Here is a 20,875-nt window from a genome sequence, read left to right as displayed (position 1 = left end):
AGTGGTTTTGATAGAGTAGGTATGGAGAAACTGTTTCTAGTGGCAGAAGGGTCGGTAGCCAGAAGATACGGATTTATGATAATTGGCAAAACAATTGGAGGGAAATGAGAATTTTATTTTACTCGGCGAATTGTTATGATCTAGAATGCGCTGCCTGAAAGGTGGTGGAAGCAGATTCAATCATTGCTTTCAAAATGGAATTGGATAAATACTCGAAGGGGGAAAATTTGCAGGGCTATGGTGGAAAGAGCCGGGGGAGTGGGACTAATTGGATAGCTCTTTCAAAGAACCTGGACAGGCTCAATGGGCCGAATGGTCACCTTCTGTGCTGAGATTCCATGGTCACCTGGTATGTTCCCAGGGGTGACTGCTTTCTTGGGGAGGATTATTTCAATGTGCAGTCCCTCATTCAGTATGTTTCTCTCTTGTTTCCAGCCCGCTGCTAAAGCCGGGGGACTTTGACCCTGAGGCTTACGACTCGGATATGATGGAACGAATTTCCAATCTGGACAACATGCTGAGGAAGTACGGGAAGAGTGGCCTCCCAATCCTGGGAACGCCCAAAGAGGAGCGTCCCCAGATCCTCCAAAAACTGGAGGAAAGCCGGCTGCAAATACAGGTACTGGGGGGTGGAATCACATCTCTGGGCTGAGAGACTGCTCCTGATCACCCAGATACTGGGGGAGGGGGGTGGAATCACATCTCTGGGCTGTGTGACTGTTCCTGATCACCCCGGTACTGGGGGAGGGGGGTGGAATCACATCTCTGGGCTGAGAGACTGCTCCTGATCACCCAGATACTGGGGGAGGGGGGTGGAATCACATCTCTGGGCTGTGTGACTGTTCCTGATCACCCCGGTACTGGGGGAGGGGGGTGGAATCACATCTCTGGGCTGAGGGAACTCGTTGTCTGACGTCACTCAGCATGGGCTGAGGTAGCTGCTCCCTGCCAGGATAGGAGTGGGTTAATCAGCCAGGTTTCCTACTCCTGATCACTGCCCAGTGACTCTTGGGTTATGCAGAGGGGGAATCAGCCAGAGTTCCTACTCCTGATCACTGTTCAGTGGCCCCGGCTGGAATGTGTGTGGGTGTCTGGTGAGGACAGGATTGGGGCTTGGCTGTGATGCTGCCTCCACAGTTGAATATCCTGTATGAAGAATGGGGCAATTGTCCACGTGTGAAACTGATACTTGAGCAGAGCATTGTAAACTGTGCGTGCGTGCGTGCGTGCGTGCGTGCGTGCGTACACGGTCCAGACCTAATAGTATTGTAAACCGTGTCTGCGTGTGTCTGTTTTGTTAGAAACTGAAGCAAAGGTCGAAGGAGCTAGAGAAAGCTGTTGGGGCCCATGAGACGCCAGCGGACCAGACCGGCAGCTGCGACATACTGTTCAAAAACAGTCGTCCCGCAGCCGTGGCCAACAACACAAAGCAGGCCATCGTCACACCACTGCAGCGTGAGTAATGTGATCGATGCACTCCCTTACTTCCTCAGTCACATAGCAACAGGAGACCATTCAGCCCCTCGAGCGTGTTAGAAACATAGAAAATAGGAGCAGGAGTAGGCCCTTCGAGCCTGCTCCGCCATTCAATATGATCATGGCTGATCCTCTATCTCAATACCATATTCCCGCTCTCTCCCCATATCCCTTGATGCCTTCTGTTTCTAGAAATCTATCTAGCTTCTTAAATATGTTTAGTGACTTGACCTGCACAGCCTTCTGGGGTAGAGAATTCCACAGGTTCACCAACCTCTTGAGTGAAGAAATTTCTCCTCATCTCAGTCCTAAATGTTCTACCCCATATCCTGAGATTGTGACCCTCGTTCTGGACCCCCCCCAGCCAGGGGAAACATCCTCCCGGCATCCAGTCTGTCTAGCCCTGTCAGAACTTTATACGTTTCAATGAGATTCCCTCTCATTCTTCTAAACTTGAGTGAATACAGGCCAAGTTGACCCAATCCCGCCATCCCAGGAATCAGTCTGGTGAACCTTCGCTGCACTCCCTCTATGGCAAGTATATCCTTTCTTAGGTAAGGAGACCAAAACTACACACAATACTCCAGGTGTGGCCTCACCAAGGCCCTGTATAACTATAGTAAGACATCCTTGCTCCTGTACTCAAATCCTCTTGCAATGAAGGCCAATATACCATTTGCATTCCTAACTGCTTGCTGCACCTGCATGTTTGCTTTCAGTGATTGGTGTACAAGGACACCCAGGTCCCTTTGTACATCAACATTTCCCAATCGATCACCATTTAAATAATAATCTGCCTTTCTGTTTTTCCTTCCAAATTGGATAACTTCACATTTATCCACGTTTTACTGCATCTGCCCACTCACTCAACTTGTCTAAATCGCTTTGAAGCCTCTTTGCATCCTCCACACAACTCACGATCCCATCTAGTTTGGTGTTGTCAGCAAACTTGGAAATATTACATTTGGTTCCCTCATCCAAATCATTGATATATATTGTGAATAGCTGGGGCCCAAGGACTGATCCCTGCGGTACCCCACTAGTCATTGCCTGCCACCCCGAAAAAGACCCATTTATTCCTACTCTCTGTTTCTTGTCTGTTAACCAATGCTCAATCCATGCCAGTATAATACCACCAATCCCATGTGCTTTAATTTTGCACACTAACCTCTGAAAATCCAAGTACACCACATCCACTGGTTCTCCCTTATCTATTCTACCAGTTATATTCTCAAAAATCTCCAGTAGGTTTGTCAAACATGATTTCCTGTTCAATCAGATCATTGGTAATCTGTACCTCAACTCCATTTACCCGCCTTAGCTCCAAATCCCTTGATGCCCTTACCTAACAAAAATCTATCAATCTCTGTCTTGAAAGCTCCAATTGGCCCCCAGCGTCCACTCGTTTTATATGGGCAGAGGGTCCCAGATTTCCTCTACCCTTCGTGTGAAGAAGTGCTTCCTGACGTCACCCCTGAACAGCCCAGCTTTAATTTTAAGGTTATGCCCCTTGTTCTGGACTCCCCACAAGAGGAAATAGTTTCTCTCTATCTACCCTATCATACCCTTTAATCATCTGAAACACCTCAATTAGATCACCCTTTAATCTTGTAAACTCAAGGGAATACAATCCTAGTCCATACAGCCTGTCCTCATCATTTAACCCTGGCATCATTGTGATGGTGAGTTCTGCACGAGTAATGTCCAACAGTGCGAGCTCGTCTGAATCTCTTCTCCCAGCCCCCACCCCCCTCCGCGTCCCCTGCATTATCAACCTGGGTGAGGGCAGAAGGCGAGAGACCTTTAAGTTTGAGCCTGAGCTTTGGTCACTGGTGCATTAAAGAGCTCAGGGCTATCACCTAACTTAGTGAAGTGTGGCATCCGCTCGGATTGTGGGAAAAATCCTGCAGCACAGTGATAGTATTCCTTTGAGTTGTCTGTTTCTCTGTCCCTGTCCCTCACTGTGGGGAAGTCCATGCTCTCCACCAGCCTCAAAGTGTCAGGGTTGGGATTGAGAGCTCTGAATTGATGGAATGAGCCCCAGGCTCCTCCCGACGTCCCTTTGCTGTTTGGGCTAGGATTGTACCTCCTCCCCCAACTCACTGACCCCCAATGATTCTGACTGTTTGTCCTAAATCATTGCAGGTCTGGACAACAGCCACTTGTTGCAGCCAGGGACTGTGCTGGTTGTCAGAAGGAGAGAGAAGCAGGAAAAGCAGGTGAGTGTTGCTGTGTGAGCATCACTGGTAAGACAGGCATTTACTGCCCATACCTAGTTGCCCTGAGATGGTGATGATGAACCACCTTGAACCGCTGCAGTTCGTGTGGTGAATTTTGTAGAGGTTTGATGCAACTGAGGGGATCACTAGTCCCCATCAGAGGGCAGTGTGGGATTGGAGTCACATATAGGCCAGAGCAGGTAAAGGAGGCAGGTTTCCTTCCTGAAAGGGCATTAGTGAATTGGTTGGGTTTTTATGATACGCAACAGCTTCCTGGTCACTTTTACCGATCCCAGCTTTTTAAAACTGAATTCAAATCTCTCAAACTGTCAGGGTGGGATTTGAACTCACGTTCTCTGGATTACTCGTCCGGTAACACAACCATTACACTCCTGTATCCCTCTGGATTACTCGTCTGGTAACATAACCATTACACTACTGTACCCCTCTGGATTACTCGTCTGGTAACATAACCATTACACTACTGTACCTCTCTGGATTACTCGTCCGGTAACAAAACCATTACACTACTGTACCCCTCTGGATTACTCGTCCGGTAACAAAACCATTACACTACTGTACCTCTCTGGATTACTCGTCCAGTAACGGTAGCATAGTGGTTATGTTGCTGGGCTAGTATAGTACGGGTACGGTAACATTGTGGTTATGTTACTGGACTAGTAATCCAGAGGCCTGGACTAATAATCCGGAGTCATGAGTTCAAATCCCGCAGCTGGGGAATTTAAATTCAATGAAATAAAATCTGGAAATAAAAAAATACTAGGATCAGTAACAGTGGCCATGAAACTACCGGATTGTCGTAAAAACCAATCTGGTTCACTAATGCCCTTTAGGGATGGAAACCTGCCGTCCTTACCCAGTCTGGCCTATGTGACTCCAGACCCACAGCAACGTGGTTGATTCTTACTCGCCCTCTGAAATGGCCCAGCAAGCCACTCAGTTGTACAATCTCGCTACAAAAAGTCATAATAAGAATAAAACCAGACGGACCATGAGGCACCGGACACGACAAAGGCAAACCAAGCCCAGTCAACCCTGCAAAGTCCTCCTCATGAACATCCGGGCACAGACCAGTCAAGCAACAGCCTGACATAGCCAAACTCTCTCAATCATACCTTTCAGCCAATGTCCCAGACTGTTCCATCACCATCCCTGGCTATGTCCTGTCCCACCGGCAGGACAGATCCACCAGAGGTGGTGGTACAGTGATATACGGTCAGGAGGGAGTGGCCCTCGGAGTCCTCAACATTGACTCCGAACCCCATGAAATCTCATGGCATCAGGTCAAACATGGGCAAGGAAACCTCCTGCTGATTACCACCTACCGTCCTCCCTCAGCTGATGAATCAGTCCTCCTCCATGTTGAACACCACCTGGAGGAAGCACTGAGGGTAGCAAGGGCACAGAATGTACTCTGGGTGGGGGACTTCAATGTCAATCACCAAGAGTGGCTCGGTAGCACCACGACTGACCGAGCTGGTAGAGTCCCGAAGGACATAGCTGCCAGACTGGGCCTGCAGCAGGTGTGAGTGAACCAACAGGAGGGAAAAACCGACTTGACCTCGTCATCACCAATCTACCTGTCGCAGATGCATCTGTCCACGACAATATTGGTAGGAGTGACCACCGCACAGTCCTCGTGGAGATGTCTCCTCTTTGCACTGAGGACACCATCCAACTTGTTGTGTGCCACTATCACCGTGCTAAATGGGATGGATTCAGAACAGATCTAGCAGCTCAAAACTGGGCAACCATGAGGCACTGTGGACCATTAGCAGCAGCAGAATTGTATTCCAGCACAATCTGTAAACTCATGGCGCAGCATATCCCTCACTCTACCATCACCAACAAGCCAGGGGATCAAGCCTGGTTCAATGTGGAGTGTAGAAGAGCATGTCAGGAGCAGCACCAGGCGTACCGAAAAATGAGGTGCCAACCTGGTGAAGCTACAACTCAGGTCGACATGCATGCTAAACAGTGGAAACAACATGCTACAGACAGAGCTAAGTGATTCCACAACCAACGGATCAGATCAAAGCTCTGCAGTCCTGCCACATCCAGTCGTGAATGATGGTGGACAATTAAACAACTAACGGGAGGAGGAGGCTCTGTAAATATCCCCATCCTCATTGATGGCGGAGTCCAGCGCGTGAGTGCAAAAGACAAGGCTGAAGTGTTTGCAACCATCTTCAGCCAGAAGTGCCGAGTGGATGATCCGTCTCGGCCTCCTCCCGATATCCCCACCATCACAACGTGTCCCCGTCCCTGTGTGAAGTGTTGTCCTTACAGTGATACCTCACACCGTGTCCCTGTGTGAAGTGTTGTCCTTACAGTGATACCTCACACCGTGTCCCTGTGTGAAGTGTTGTCCTTACAGTGATACCTCACACCGTGTCCCTGTGTGAAGTGCCGTCCTTACAGTGATACCTCACACCGTGTCCCTGTGTGAAGTGCTGTCCTTACAGTGATACCTCACACCGTGTCCCTGTGTGAAGTGCCGTCCTTACAGTGATACCTCACACCGTGTCCCTGTGTGAAGTGTTGTCCTTACAGTGATACCTCACATCGTGTCCCTGTGTGAAGTGCTGTCCTTAGTGATACCTCACACCGTGTCCCTGTGTGAAGTGCCGTCCTTACAGTGATAGCTCACACCGTGTCCCTGTATGAAGTGCTGTCCTTACAGTGATAGCTCACACCGTGTCCCTGTGTGAAGTGCCGTCCTTACAGTGATAGCTCACACCGTGTCCCTGTATGAAGTGCTGTCCTTACAGTGATAGCTCACACCGTGTCCCTGTGTGAAGTGCTGTCCTTAGTGATACCTCACACCGTGTCCCTGTGTGAAGTGCCGTCCTTACAGTGATAGCTCACACCGTGTCCCTGTATGAAGTGCTGTCCTTACAGTGATAGCTCACACCGTGTCCCTGTGTGAAGTGCCGTCCTTACAGTGATAGCTCACATCGTGTCCCTGTGTGAAGTGCCGTCCTTACAGTGATAGCTCACACCGTGTCCCTGTGTGAAGTGCCGTCCTTACAGTGATAGCTCACACCGACCGTGTCCCTGTGTGAAGTGCCGTCCTTACAGTGATAGCTCACACCGACCGTGTCCCTGTGTGAAGTGCCACCCTTACAGTGATACCTCACACCGTGTCCCTGTGTGAAGTGCTGTCCTTACAGTGATAGCTCACACCGTGTCCCTGTGTGAAGTGCTGTCCTTACAGTGATAGCTCACACCGTGTCCCTGTGTGAAGTGCCGTCCTTACAGTGATACCTCACATCGTGTCCCTGTGTGAAGTGCTGTCCTTACAGTGATAGCTCACACCGTGTCCCTGTGTGAAGTGTTGTCCTTACAGTGATACCTCACACCGTGTCCCTGTGTGAAGTGCTGTCCTTACAGTGATACCTCACACCGTGTCCCTGTGTGAAGTGCTGTCCTTACAGTGATACCTCACACCGTGTCCCTGTGTGAAGTGCTGTCCTTAGTGATACCTCACACCGTGTCCCTGTGTGAAGTGCTGTCCTTACAGTGATACCTCACACCGTGTCCCTGTGTGAAGTGCCACCCTTGCAGTGATACCTCACATCGTGTCCCTGTCCCCATGTGATGTGCCGTGCTGAGTTTGCAACCATCTTCAGCCAGAAGTGCCGAGTGGATGATCCATCTCGGCCTCCTTCCGATATCCCCCCATCACAGAATCCAGTCTTCAGCCAATTTGACTCACTCCATGTGATATCAAGAAACGGCTGAGTGCACTGGATACAGCAAAGGCTATGTGCCCCGACAACATCCCAGCTGTAGTGCTGAAGACTTGTGCTCCAGAACTAGCTGCGCCTCCAGCCAAGCTGTTCCAGTACAACTACAACACTGGCATCTACCTGACAATGTGGAAAATTTCCCAGGTATGTCCTGTCCACAAAAAGCAGGACAAATCCAATTCGGCCAATTACCACCCCATCAGTCTACTCTCAATCATCAGCAAAGTGATGGAAGGTGTCGTCAACAGTGCTATCAAGCGGCACTTACTCACTAATAACCTGCTCACCGATGTTCAGTTTGGGTTCCGACAGGACCACTCGGCTCCAGACCTCATTACAGCCTTGGTCCAAACCTGAACAAAAGAGCTGAATTCCAGAGGTGAGGTGAGAGTGACTGCCCTTGACATCAAGGCAGCATTTGACCGAGTGTGGCACCAAGGACCCCTCGTAAAATTGAAGTCACTGGGAAACGGCGCAAACTCTCCAGTGGCTGGAGTCAAAACTAGCACAAAGGAAGATGGTACTGGTTGTTGGAGGCCAATCATCTCAGCCCCAGGACATTGCTGCAGGAATTCCTTAGGGCAGTGTCCTAGGCTCAACCATCTTCAGCCGCTTCATCATTGACCTTCCCTCCATCATAAGTTCAGAAATGGGGATGTTCGCTGATGATTGCACAGTGTTCAGTTCCATTCGCAACTCCTCAGATAATGAAGCAGTCCGTGCCCGCACGCAGCAAGACCAGGACAACATCCAGGCTTGGGCTCATAAGTGGCAAGTAACATTCACAGACAAATGCCAGGCAATGACCATCTCCAGCAAGAGAGAGTCTAACCACCTCCCCTTGACATTCAACGGCATTACCATTGCCTAAACCCCCACCATCAACATCCTGGGGGTCACCGTTGACAAGAAACTTTACTGGACCAGCCATATAAATACTGTGGCTACAAGAGCAGGTCAGAGGCTGGGTATTCTGCAGCGAGTGACTCACTTCCTGACTCCCCAAAGCCTTTCCACCATCTACAAGGCACAAGTCAGGAGTGTGATGGAATACTCTCCACTTGCCTGGATGAGTGCAGCTCCAACAACACAAGAAGCTCAACACCATCCAGGACAAAGCAGCCCGCTTGATTGACACCCCTTCCACCACCCTAAACATTCACTCCCTTCACCACTGGCGCACTGTGGCTGCAGTGTGTACCATCCACAGGATGCACTGCAGCAACCCACCAAGGCTTCTTCGACAGCACAGGTTCAAGAAGGCGGCTCCCCACCACCTTCTCGAGGGCAATTAGGGATGGGCAATAAATGCCGGCCTCGCCAGCGATGCCCACATTCCATGAACAAATTTAAAAAAAACATAACTATTACACTACTGTACCCCGCTGGATTACTCATCGAGTAACAGAATCCCTTCGCTACTGTAATGAGACTGGGGAGATGTGATCTGACTGGCGGATGTGCGGGATGTAATGTCCTGTTTCCTGGCTGGTATACAGGGTGACGGTGATGAGAATGAATTTGAGTGGAAGCTAGACCTGGAGTTGGCCCACCAACGGAAGGACAGCATCCTACATGTGCTGAATGAAGGCTCCCTGACGGAGCTGAAGACACTGAAGAGGGTTGGAGACAAGACGGCCAAGCTGATCATAGACTGGAGAGAGCAGAACGGACCGTTCAGTCAGGTACCTATCGCAGCTCCTGAGCTCGGGAGGGATGGCAGGGTGTGTTTCTAAGGCTTGTACTCGTTTCTCCGAAAGCTAACTTGCTGGCAACCATTTTGCTGGCCCTCTCTGTACTCAGCTAATCCGCGTGTAGAAGTTAGGCGTGGTCCTCTGCTGGTTAAGTGGGTGATGACTGAGGCTCTCAGAGCAGAGCGGGGAGATTGGGTCATCTCAGCAACCCAGATTGGGGTGGAATCAGCTAGGATTCTTTCTCCTGATCACTACTCATTGACCCCTGCATTCGGGAGAGGGGGAAATCAGCCAGGGTTGCTGCTCACGATCACTGTCCAGTAACCCCTGGGTTATAGAGAGGGAAAATCAGTCAGGGTTCCTGCTCACGATCACTGCCCAGTCACCCTGCTGGAAAGTGTGTGTTTCGCGTGAGGATAGGATCAATGCTCAGCTGTGAGACTTCCTCTACAGCCGTCTATCCTGCCTCCTGTTGACAGTGTCTGGGATCACACACTGAGAGCGGGGACACTTGGTGAGGGACCGAAGGGAGGCAGCAGAGTCTGTGTCTGCAGGGGGTGAGGAGGAGGGTGAGAGGCAGGGTCAGTGCCTGCACGGGGTGAGATGTGAGAGGAGGGTGAGGGGCAGAGTCTGTCTGCCCGGGGTGAGATGTGAGGGGAGGGTGAGGGGCAGAGTCTGTCTGCAGGGGTGAGGTGTGGGAGTGAGAGGAGGGTGAGGGGCAGAGTCTGTCTGCAGGGGTGAGGTGTGGGAGTGAGAGGAGGGTGAGGGGCAGAGTCTGTCTGCAGGGGTGAGGTGTGGGAGTGAGAAGAGGGTGAGGGGCAGGGTCTGTCTGCAGGGGTGAGGTGCAGGAGGGTGAGGGGCAGGGTCTGTCTGCAGGGGTGTCATGTGGGAGTGAGAGGAGGGTGAGGGGCAGAGTCTGTCTGCAGGGGTGAGGTGTGGGAGTGAGAGGAGGGTGAGGGGCAGAGTCTGTGTGCAGGGGTGAGGTGTGGGAGTGAGAGGAGGGTGAGGTGCAGAGTCTGTCTGCAGGGGTGAGGTGTGGGAGTGGGTGAGGACCTGTGCTCTGTCCTAATCTGATGGGAGATATTGTGGCCAGGCTTAACGGGCCGAGTGTGTGTGTTTTCAGATCGAGGACCTCGCAAAGATTGGGATTTCGGCCAAGTTCCCATCCACGTTCTTGAAGGTGAGTGCGTGACTAGTTCGCCCTCTCTCTTTCTCCATCTCTCTCTCTCTCTCTCGCTCCCTTTTTCCCCCCCGCCCCCCACCCCAAGGGGTAGTGTTTACCACCTCGCTATCGATATCTGAACTACACTGAAGAGTACTGAAGGATTTCCATCTCTCTCTTCGTTGGCCGTCACTTGGGGATGTTGTCACTACCTCACGATGCTGAGTCAGGCAGTGGGCAGCTGTGAGTTGCTCCACTTCTCGGGAGCAGAGTGACTGAAACATCAAAGACTGCTGAATAAACAATGACTTTACAGTTAGTGAGTGACCCTTGAAAAAACAGTGACTGTACAGTTACATAGTGAGGAATCCTTACCCTGAATAGTGAGTAATGCGGGGTGTGGTGTCTCGGTCTGTGAGTAATGCAGGGTGTGTGTGTGTGTGTCGGGGGGTGTGTGTGTGTGTCGGGGGGTGTGTGTGTGTGTGTGTGTGTCGGGGGGTGTGTGTGTGTGTGTGTGTCGGGGGGTGTGTGTGTGTGTGTGTGTCGGGGGGGGGTGTGTGTGTGTGTGTGTCGGGGGGGTGTGTGTGTGTGTGTCGGGGGGGTGTGTGTGTGTGTGTCGGGGGGGTGTGTGTGTGTGTGTCGGGGGGGTGTGTGTGTGTGTGTCGGGGGTGTGTGTGTGTGTGTCGGGGGTGTGTGTGTGTGTGTCGGGGGTGTGTGTGTGTGTGTCGGGGGTGTGTGTGTGTGTGTGTCGGGGTGGGTGTGTGTGTGTCGGGGTGGGTGTGTGTGTCGGGGTGGGTGTGTGTGTCGGGGTGGGTGTGTGTGTCGGGGGGATGTGTGTGTGTGTCGGGGGGATGTGTGTGTGTGTCGGGGGGATGTGTGTGTGTGTCGGGGGGATGTGTGTGTGTGTCGGGGGGGTGTGTGTGTGTGTCGGGGGGGTGTGTGTGTGTGTCGGGGGGGTGTGTGTGTGTGTCGGGGGGTGTGTGTGTGTCGGGGGGTGTGTGTGTGTGTCGGGGGGGTGTGTGTGTGTGTCGGGGGGTGTGTGTGTGTGTCGGGGGGGTGTGTGTGTGTGTCGGGGGGGTGTGTGTGTGTGTCGGGGGGGTGTGTGTGTGTCGGGGGGGTGTGTGTGTGTGTCGGGGGGGTGTGTGTGTGTGTCGGGGGGGTGTGTGTGTGTGTCGGGGGGGTGTGTGTGTGTGTCGGGGGGGTGTGTGTGTGTGTCGGGGGGGTGTGTGTGTGTGTCGGGGGGGTGTGTGTGTGTGTCGGGGGGGTGTGTGTGTGTGTCGGGGGGGTGTGTGTGTGTGTCGGGGGGGTGTGTGTGTGTGTCGGGGGGTGTGTGTGTGTGTGTCGGGGGGGTGTGTGTGTGTGTCGGGGGGGTGTGTGTGTGTGTCGGGGGTGTGTGTGTGTGTGTCGGGGGTGTGTGTGTGTGTGTCGGGGTGTGTGTGTGTGTGGTGTCGGGTGTGTGTGTGTGTGTGTCGGGGGTGTGTGTGTGTGTGTGTCGGGGGTGTGTGTGTGTGTGTGTCGGGGGTGTGTGTGTGTGTGTGTCGGGGGTGTGTGTGTGTGTGTGTCGGGGGTGTGTGTGTGTGTGTCGGGGGTGTGTGTGTGTGTGTCGGGGGTGTGTGTGTGTGTGTCGGGGTGTGTGTGTGTGTGTCGGGGGTGTGTGTGTGTGTGTCGGGGGTGTGTGTGTGTGTGTCGGGGGTGTGTGTGTGTGTGTCGGGGGTGTGTGTCGGGGTGTGTGTGTGTGTGTGTCGGGGTGTGTGTGGTGTGTCGGGGTGTGTGTCGGGGGTGTGGGTGTGTGTCGGGGGTGTGTGTGTGTGTGTGTCGGGGGTGTGTGTGTGTGTGTGTGTGTGTCGGGTGTGTGTGTGTGTCGGGGGGTGTGTGTGTGTGTCGGGTTGTGTGTGTGTGTGTGTGTCGGGGGTGTGTGTGTGTGTCGGGGGTGTGGTGTGTGTGTCGGGGGTGTGTGTGTGTGTCGGGGGTGTGTGTGTGTGTGTCGGGGGTGTGTGTGTGTGTCGGGGGTGTGTGTGTGTGTCGGGGTGTGTGTGTGTGTCGGGGGTGTGTGTGTGTGTGTCGGGGTGTGTGTGTGTGTCGGGGTGTGTGTGTGTGTCGGGGTGTGTGTGTGTGTGTCGGGGTGTGTGTGTGTGTGTCGGGGTGTGTGTGTGTCGGGGTGTGTGTGTGTGTGTCGGGGTGTGTGTGTGTGTGTGTCGGGGTGTGTGTGTGTGTGTCGGGGTGTGTGTGTGTGTGTCGGGGTGTGTGTGTGTGTGTCGGGGTGTGTGTGTGTGTGTCGGGGTGTGTGTGTGTGTGTCGGGGTGTGTGTGTGTGTGTCGGGGTGTGTGTGTGTGTGTCGGGGTGTGTGTGTGTGTGTCGGGGTGTGTGTGTGTGTGTCGGGGTGTGTGTGTGTGTGTCGGGGTGTGTGTGTGTGTGTCGGGGTGTGTGTGTGTGTGTCGGGGTGTGTGTGTGTGTGTCGGGGTGTGTGTGTGTGTGTCGGGGTGTGTGTGTGTGTGTCGGGGGTGTGTGTGTGTGTGTCGGGGGTGTGTGTGTGTGTGTCGGGGGTGTGTGTGTGTGTGTCGGGGGTGTGTGTGTGTGTGTCGGGGGTGTGTGTGTGTGTGTGTCGGGGGTGTGTGTGTGTGTGTCGGGGGTGTGTGTGTGTCGGGGGTGTGTGTGTGTCGGGGGTGTGTGTGTGTCGGGGGTGTGTGTGTGTCGGGGGTGTGTGTGTGTCGGGGGTGTGTGTGTGTCGGGGGTGTGTGTGTGTCGGGGGTGTGTGTGTGTCGGGGGTGTGTGTGTGTCGGGGGTGTGTGTGTGTCGGGGGTGTGTGTGTGTCGGGGGGTGTGTGTCTGTGTGTCGGGGGGTGTGTGTCGGGGTGTGTGTGTGTGTGTGTCGGGGGGTGTGTGTGTGTGTCGGGGGTGTGTGTGTGTCGGGGGTGTGTGTGTGTGTCGGGGGTGTGTGTCTGTGTGTCGGGGGGTGTGTGTCTGTGTGTCGGGGGGTGTGTGTCGGGGTGTGTGTGTGTGTGTGTCGGGGGGTGTGTGTGTGTGTCGGGGGTGTGTGTGTGTGTCGGGGGTGTGTGTGTGTGTCGGGGGTGTGTGTGTGTCGGGGGGTGTGTGTGTGTGTCGGGGGGTGTGTGTGTGTGTCGGGGGTGTGTGTGTGTGTCGGGGGTGTGTGTGTGTGTCGGGGGTGTGTGTGTGTGTCGGGGGTGTGTGTGTGTGTCGGGGGTGTGTGTGTGTGTCGGGGTGTGTGTGTGTCGGGGTGTGTGTGTGTCGGGGTGTGTGTGTGTCGGGGTGTGTGTGTGACGGTGGTGTGTGTGTCGGGGGTGTGTGTGTCGGGGGTGTGTGTGTGTGTGTCGGGGGTGTGTGTGTGTGTCGGGGGTGTGTGTGTGTGTCGGGGGTGTGTGTGTGTGTCGGGGGTGTGTGTGTGTGTCGGGGGTGTGTGTGTGTGTCGGGGGTGTGTGTGTGTGTGTCGGGGGTGTGTGTGTGTGTCGGGGGTGTGTGTGTGTGTCGGGGGTGTGTGTGTGTCGGGGGGTGTGTGTGTCGGGGGTGTGTGTGTCGGGGGTGTGTGTGTGTGTGTCGGGGGTGTGTGTGTGTGTGTCGGGGGTGTGTGTGTCGGGGGTGTGTGTGTCGGGGGTGTGTGTGTCGGGGGTGTGTGTGTCGGGGGTGTGTGTGTCGGGGGTGTGTGTGTCGGGGGTGTGTGTGTCGGGGGTGTGTGTGTGTCGGGGGTGTGTGTGTGTGTCGGGGGTGTGTGTGTCGGGGTGTGTGTGTGTGTGTGTCGGGGTGTGTGTGTGTGTGTGCGTCGGGGGTGTGTGTGTGTGTCGGGGGTGTGTGTGTGTCGGGGGTGTGTGTGTGTCGGGGGTGTGTGTGTGTGTCGGGGGTGTGTGTGTGTCGGGGGTGTGTGTGTGTCGGGGGTGTGTGTGTGTCGGGGGTGTGTGTGTGTGTGTCGGGGGTGTGTGTGTGTGTGTCGGGGGTGTGTGTGTGTGTGTCGGGGGTGTGTGTGTGTGTGTCGGGGGTGTGTGTGTGTGTCGGGGGTGTGTGTGTGTGTCGGGGGTGTGTGTGTGTGTCGGGGGTGTGTGTGTGTGTCGGGGGGTGTGTGTGTCGGGGGTGTGTGTGTGTCGGGGGTGTGTGTGTCGGGGGTGTGTGTGTGTGTCGGGGGTGTGTGTGTCGGGGTGTGTGTGTGTGTGTCGGGGGTGTGTGTGTCGGGGGTGTGTGTGTCGGGGGTGTGTGTGTCGGGGGTGTGTGTGTCGGGGGTGTGTGTGTCGGGGGTGTGTGTGTCGGGGGTGTGTGTGTCGGGGGTGTGTGTGTCGGGGTGTGTGTGTGTCGGGGTGTGTGTGTGTCGGGGTGTGTGTCGGGGGTGTGTGTGTGTCGGGGGTGTGTGTGTGTCGGGGGTGTGTGTGTGTGTGTCGGGGGTGTGTGTGTGTGTGTCGGGGGTGTGTGTGTGTGTGTCGGGGGTGTGTGTGTGTGTGTCGGGGGTGTGTGTGTGTGTGTCGGGGGTGTGTGTCGGGGGTGTGTGTGTGTCGGGGGTGTGTGTGTGTGTCGGGGGTGTGTGTGTCGGGGTGTGTGTGTGTGTGTGTCGGGGTGTGTGTGTGTGTGTGCGTCGGGGGTGTGTGTGTGTGTCGGGGGTGTGTGTGTGTGTCGGGGGTGTGTGTGTGTCGGGGGTGTGTGTGTGTCGGGGGTGTGTGTGTGTGTCGGGGGTGTGTGTGTGTGTCGGGGGTGTGTGTGTGTCGGGGGTGTGTGTGTGTCGGGGGTGTGTGTGTGTCGGGGGTGTGTGTGTGTCGGGGGTGTGTGTGTGTCGGGGGTGTGCGTGTGTCGGGGGTGTGCGTGTGTCGGGGGTGTGCGTGTGTCGGGGGTGTGTGTGTGTGTCGGGGTGTGTGTGTGTGTGTCGGGGTGTGTGTGTGTGTGTGTCGGGGTGTGTGTGTGTGTGTCGGGGTGTGTGTGTGTGTCGGGGTGTGTGTGTGTGTCGGGGTGTGTGTGTGTGTGTGTCGGTGGGGTGTGTGTGTGTCGGTGGGGTGTGTGTGTGTCGGGGTGTGTGTGTGTCGGTGTGTGTGTGTGTCGGGGTGTGTGTGTGTGTGTCGGGGTGTGTGTGTGTGTGTCGGGGTGTGTGTGTGTGTGTCGGGGTGTGTGTGTGTGTGTCGGGGTGTGTGTGTGTGTGTCGGGGTGTGTGTGTGTGTGTCGGGGTGTGTGTGTGTGTGTCGGGGGGGGGGTGTGTGTGTGTCGGTGTGTGTGTGTGTGTCGGTGTGTGTGTGTGTGTCGGGGTGTGTGTGTGTGTGTCGGGGTGTGTGTGTGTGTGTCGGGGTGTGTGTGTGTGTCGGGGTGTGTGCGTGTCGGTGTGTGCGTGTCGGTGTGTGTGTGTGCGTGTCGGTGTGTGTGTGTGCGTGTCGGTGTGTGTGTGTGCGTGTCGGGGTGTGTGTGTGCGTGTCGGGGTGTGTGTGTGCGTGTCGGGGTGTGTGTGTGCGTGTCGGGGTGTGTGTGTGCGTGTCGGGGTGTGTGTGTGCGTGTCGGGGTGTGTGTGTGCGTGTCGGGGTGTGTGTGTGCGTGTCGGGGTGTGTGTGTGCGTGTCGGGGTGTGTGTGTGCGTGTCGGGGGGTGTGTGTGTCGGGGGGTGTGTGTGTCGGGGGGTGTGTGTGTCGGGGGTGTGTGTGTGTGTCGGGGTGTGTGTGTGTGGTGGTGTGTGTGTCGGGGGTGTGTGTGTGTGTGTCGGGGGTGTGTGTGTGTGTGTCGGGGGTGTGTGTGTGTGTGTCGGGGGTGTGTGTGTGTGTGTCGGGGGTGTGTGTGTGTGTGTCATGGTGTGTGTGTGTCGGGGTGTGTGTGTGTGTCGGGGGTGTGTGTGTCGGGGTGTGTGTGTGTGTGTGTCGGGGGTGTGTGTGTGTGTGTCGGGGGTGTGTGTGTGTGTGTCGGGGGTGTGTGTGTGTGTGTCGGGGGTGTGTGTGTGTGTGTCGGGGGTGTGTGTGTGTGTGTCGGGTGTGTGTGTGTGTCGGGGGTGTGTGTGTGTGTCGGGGGTGTGTGTGTGTGTCGGGGGTGTGTGTGTGTGTGTCGGGGGTGTGTGTGTGTGTGTCGGGGGTGTGTGTGTGTGTGTCGGGGTGTGTGTGTGTGTCGGGGGTGTGTGTGTCGGGGTGTGTGTGTGTGTGTGTCGGGGGTGTGTGTGTGTGTGTCGGGGGTGTGTGTGTGTGTGTCGGGGGTGTGTGTGTGTGTGTCGGGGGTGTGTGTGTGTGTGTCGGGGGTGTGTGTGTGTGTGTCGGGTGTGTGTGTGTGTGTGTCGGGGGTGTGTGTGTGTGTGTCGGGGGTGTGTGTCGGGGGTGTGTGTCGGGGGTGTGTGTGTGTGTCGGGGGTGTGTGTGTGTGTCGGGGGTGTGTGTGTGTGTCGGGGGTGTGTGTGTGTGTCGGGGTGTGTGTGTGTGTGTGTCGGGGTGTGTGTGTGTGTGTCGGGGGTGTGTGTGTGTGTCGGGGGTGTGTGTGTGTCGGGGGTGTGTGTGTGTCGGGGGTGTGTGTGTGTCGGGGGTGTGTGTGTGTCGGGGGTGTGTGTGTGTCGGGGTGTGTGTGTGTGTGTCGGGGGGGTGTGTGTGTGTCGGTGGGGTGTGTGTGTGTCGGGGTGTGTGTGTGTCGGGGTGTGTGTGTGTCGGTGTGTGTGTGTGTGTGTGTCGGTGTGTGTGTGTGTGTCGGGGTGTGTGTGTGTGTGTCGGGGTGTGTGTGTGTGTGTCGGGGGTGTGTGTGTGTGTGTCGGGGGTGTGTGTGTGTGTGTCGGGGATGTGTGTGTGTGTGTGTCGGGGGTGTGTGTGTGTGTCGGGGGTGTGTGTGTGTGTCGGGGGTGTGTGTGTGTGTCGGGGGGGTGTGTGTGTGTCGGGGGTGTGTGTGTGTGTGTCGGGGGTGTGTGTGTGTGTGTCGGGGTGTGTGTGTGTGTGTCGGGGTGTGTGTGTGTGTGTCGGTGTGTGTGTGTGTGTCGGGGTGTGTGTGTGTGTGTCGGGGTGTGTGTGTGTGTGTCGGGGTGTGTGTGTGTGTGTCGGGGTGTGTGTGTGTGTGTCGGGGTGTGTGTGTGTCGGGGGGGTGTGTGTGTGTCGGGGGGGTGTGTGTGTGTGTCGGGGTGTGTGTGTGCGTGTCGGGGTGTGTGTGTGCGTGTCGGGGTGTGTGTGTGCGTGTCGGGGTGTGTGTGTGCGTGTCGGGGTGTGTGTGTGCGTGTCGGGGTGTGTGTGTGCGTGTCGGGGTGTGTGTGTGCGTGTCGGGGTGTGTGTGTGCGTGTCGGGGTGTGTGTGTGCGTGTCGGGGTGTGTGTGTGCGTGTCGGGGTGTGTGTGTGCGTGTCGGGGTGTGTGTGTGCGTGTCGGGGTGTGTGTGTGCGTGTCGGGGTGTGTGTGTGCGTGTCGGGGTGTGTGTGTGTCGGGGGGTGTGTGTGTGTGTCGGGGTGTGTGTGTGTGTGTCGGGGTGTGTGTGTGTCGGGGGGTGTGTGTGTGTGTCGGTGTGTGTGTGTGTGTCGGTGTGTGTGTGTGTGTCGGGGTGTGTGTGTGTGTGTCGGGGTGTGTGTGTGTCGGGGTGTGTGTGTGTCGGGGTGTGTGTGTGTCGGTGTGTGTGTGTGTCGGGGTGTGTGTGTGTGTGTCGGGGTGTGTGTGTGTCGGGGTGTGTGTGTGTCGGGGGGGTATGTGTGTGTCGGTGTGTGTGTGTGTGTGTCGGGGTGTGTGTGTCGGGGTGTGTGTGTGTGTGTCGGGGTGTGTGTGTGTGTGTCGGGGTGTGTGTGTGTGTGTCGGGGTGTGTGTGTGTGTGTCGGGGTGTGTGTGTGTGTGTCGGTGTGTGTGTGTGTGTGTCGGGGTGTGTGTGTGTCGGGGTGTGTGTGTGTCGGGGGGGTGTGTGCGTGTCGGGGGGGTGTGTGCGTGTCGGGGTGTGTGTGTGCGTGTCGGGGTGTGTGTGTGCGTGTCGGGGTGTGTGTGTGCGTGTCGGGGTGTGTGTGTGCGTGTCGGGGTGTGTGTGTGCGTGTCGGGGTGTGTGTGTGTGTGTCGGTGTGTGTGTGTCGGGGGGTGTGTGTGTGTGTCGGGGGGTGTGTGTGTGTGTCGGGGTGTGTGTGTGTGTGTCGGTGTGTGTGTGTGTGTCGGGGTGTGTGTGTGTGTCGGGGTGTGTGTGTGTGTGTCGGGGTGTGTGTGTGTCGGGGTGTGTGTGTGTCGGGGTGTGTGTGTGTCGGGGGGGTGTGTGTGTGTGTCGGGGGTGTGTGTGTGTGTCGGGGGTGTGTGTGTGTGTCGGGGGTGTGTGTGTGTGTCGGGGGTGTGTGTGTGTGTCGGGGGTGTGTGTGTGTGTGTCGGGGGTGTGTGTGTGTGTGTCGGGGGTGTGTGTGTGTGTGTCGGGGGTGTGTGTGTGTGTGTCGGGGGTGTGTGTGTGTGTCGGGGGTGTGTGTGTGTGTCGGGGGTGTGTGTGTGTGTCGGGGATGTGTGTGTGTGTCGGGGGTGTGTGTGTGTGTGTCGGGGGTGTGTGTCGGGGTGTGTGTGTGTCGGGGGTGTGTGTGTGTGTGTCGGGGGTGTGTGTGTGTGTGTCGGGGGTGTGTGTGTGTGTGTCGGGGGTGTGTGTGTGTGTGTCGGGGGTGTGTGTGTGTGTCGGGGATGTGTGTGTGTGTCGGGGGTGTGTGTGTGTGTGTCGTGTGTGTGTGTCGGGGGTGTGTGTGTGTGTCGGGGTGTGTGTGTGTCGGCGGTGTGTGTGTGTGTGTCGGGGGGGTGTGTGTGTGTCGGGGGGTGTGTGTGTCGGGGGGTGTGTGTCGGGGGTGTGTGTGTGTGTCGGCGGTGTGTGTGTGTGTGTCGGCGGTGTGTGTGTGTGTGTCGGGGTGTGTGTGTGTCGGGTTGTGTGTGTCGGGGGTGTGTGTGTGTGTCGGGGGTGTGTGTGTGTGTCGGGGTGTGTGTGTGGGTGTGGGGGTGTGTGTGTGTGTGTCGGGGGGGTGTGTGTGTGTGTCGGGGGGGTGTGTGTGTGTGTCGGGGGGGTGTGTGTGTGTGTCGGGGGGGTGTGTGTGTGTGTCGGGGGGGTGTGTGTGTGTGTCGGGGGGGTGTGTGTGTGTGTCGGGGGGGTGTGTGTGTGTGTCGGGGGGGTGTGTGTGTGTGTCGGGGGGGTGTGTGTGTGTGTCGGGGGGGTGTGTGTGTGTGTCGGGGGGGTGTGTGTGTGTGTCGGGGGGGTGTGTGTGTGTGTCGGGGGGGTGTGTGTGTGTGTGTCGGTGGTGTGTGTGTGTGTGTCGGGGGTGTGTGTGTGTGTGTCGGGGGGGTGTGTGTGTGTCGGCGGGGTGTGTGTGTGTCGGGGGGGTGTGTGTGTGTGTCGGGGGGGTGTGTGTGTGTGTCGGTGGGTGCGTGTGTGTCGGTGGGTGCGTGTGTGTCGGGGGTGCGTGTGTGTCGGGGGGTGCGTGTGTGTGTCGGGGGGTGCGTGTGTGTCGGGCGGTGCGTGTGTGTCGGGGGTGTGTGTGTGTGTGTGTCGGGGGTGTGTGTGTGTGTGTGTCGGGGGTGTGTGTGTGTGTGTCGGGGGTGTGTGTGTGTGTGTCGGGGGTGTGTGTGTGTGTGTCGGGGGGTGTGCGTGTGTTTTTTTTATTCGTTCACGGGATGTGGGCGTCGCTGGCGAGGCCGGCATTTATTGCCCATCCCTAATTGCCCTTGAGAAGGTGGTGGTGAGCCGCCTTCTTGAACCGCTGCAGTCCGTGTGGTGACGGTTCTCCCACAGTGCTGTTAGGAAGGGAGTTCCAGGATTTTGACCCAGCGACAATGAAGGAACGGCGATATATTTCCAAGTCGGCATGGTGTGTGACTTGGGGGGGAACGTGTGTGTGTAATGCGGGGTGTGTGTCTGTGGTCTGACTGTCTCCTATTTTCTTAGGCCAATGTCCTGAGCTGTTGGGTGAAGTGAGCGCTGGATCGAATCTTGCTTTGGATGAAGGTTCTGGCCGTTTCCCCTGGGCTGGGTCAGTCAGCGTCCTTCGCCTTTAACTGCCAGAGACTCATGTAACTAGAGAACAATTTATCTGTACTTTGAGATGTGAAGCTGTGTCCGCTCGTCAATTCAAGAATGGCTGCTGCCTCAAAGGGAGTGAACTGATCAGCCTCGGGTGGGTGACGTTTCCCTGGGTCAGTGTGGCTTGATGGTGGGAAGTGACAGTGTCAGTCCACATTGTAAACGTTGACTGCCACAGAATTTGAACCATTGTTATGCGATATCATGGTGTACTTTATTCAAACCTGTCTTTAATTGGTACAGAAAGTAGTCGTACAATAAAAATCGAGTTAAATTTCTGACTATCACCCTCCCGCTCATTGTTGCAGCAGTTCTTGGTCTAATCTGTCCTAGATTTCCCCATATGACTATCCCTGCACTAGGTAAGCCCAGGATGTGTAATCCCAGGGAGTGTGCCAGGTGATAGAAAGTTGTCGGCCGAATGGCGGCCTACTATGCAGTATCATTCTGTGAAAGGTTTGTGAAGTACTGATGGAAACTATCCGTCGTGGGCTGAGGAGCCTGTTCTTCCCCCTGGTTACACTTGGTGCTTTGTTCCCAGTGTGTGACCTCCGGGCTCCACACTGTCCTTCATGTGTAACTGAGTGGAGCAGGGCTCGGGGCAAGAGGAATTCCTCTTCCCA

The 20,875-nt window shown here is 56.1% G+C and overlaps 1 protein-coding gene across 1 annotated transcript in view; it reads left to right on the top strand.

Annotated features, from left to right (window-relative positions):
- kif22 (kinesin family member 22) overlaps positions 1-20,530 on the top strand; it is a 31,043-nt gene extending 10,513 nt beyond the window's left edge. The window contains 6 exon segments of the mRNA XM_067981599.1: positions 436-619; positions 1,302-1,455; positions 3,622-3,695; positions 8,968-9,153; positions 10,286-10,342; positions 20,118-20,530. Coding sequence (XP_067837700.1) covers positions 436-619; positions 1,302-1,455; positions 3,622-3,695; positions 8,968-9,153; positions 10,286-10,342; positions 20,118-20,147 — 685 coding nt within the window. The 3' untranslated portion in view covers positions 20,148-20,530.
- The last annotated feature ends 345 nt before the right edge of the window (positions 20,531-20,875 follow it).

Source organism: Heptranchias perlo, unplaced genomic scaffold (genome assembly GCF_035084215.1).
Source record: "Heptranchias perlo isolate sHepPer1 unplaced genomic scaffold, sHepPer1.hap1 HAP1_SCAFFOLD_82, whole genome shotgun sequence".
NCBI lineage: Eukaryota > Metazoa > Chordata > Chondrichthyes > Hexanchiformes > Hexanchidae > Heptranchias > Heptranchias perlo.
Note: the sequence above shows the minus strand (reverse complement) of the source record. Positions and strands in the feature narration are given on the sequence as shown.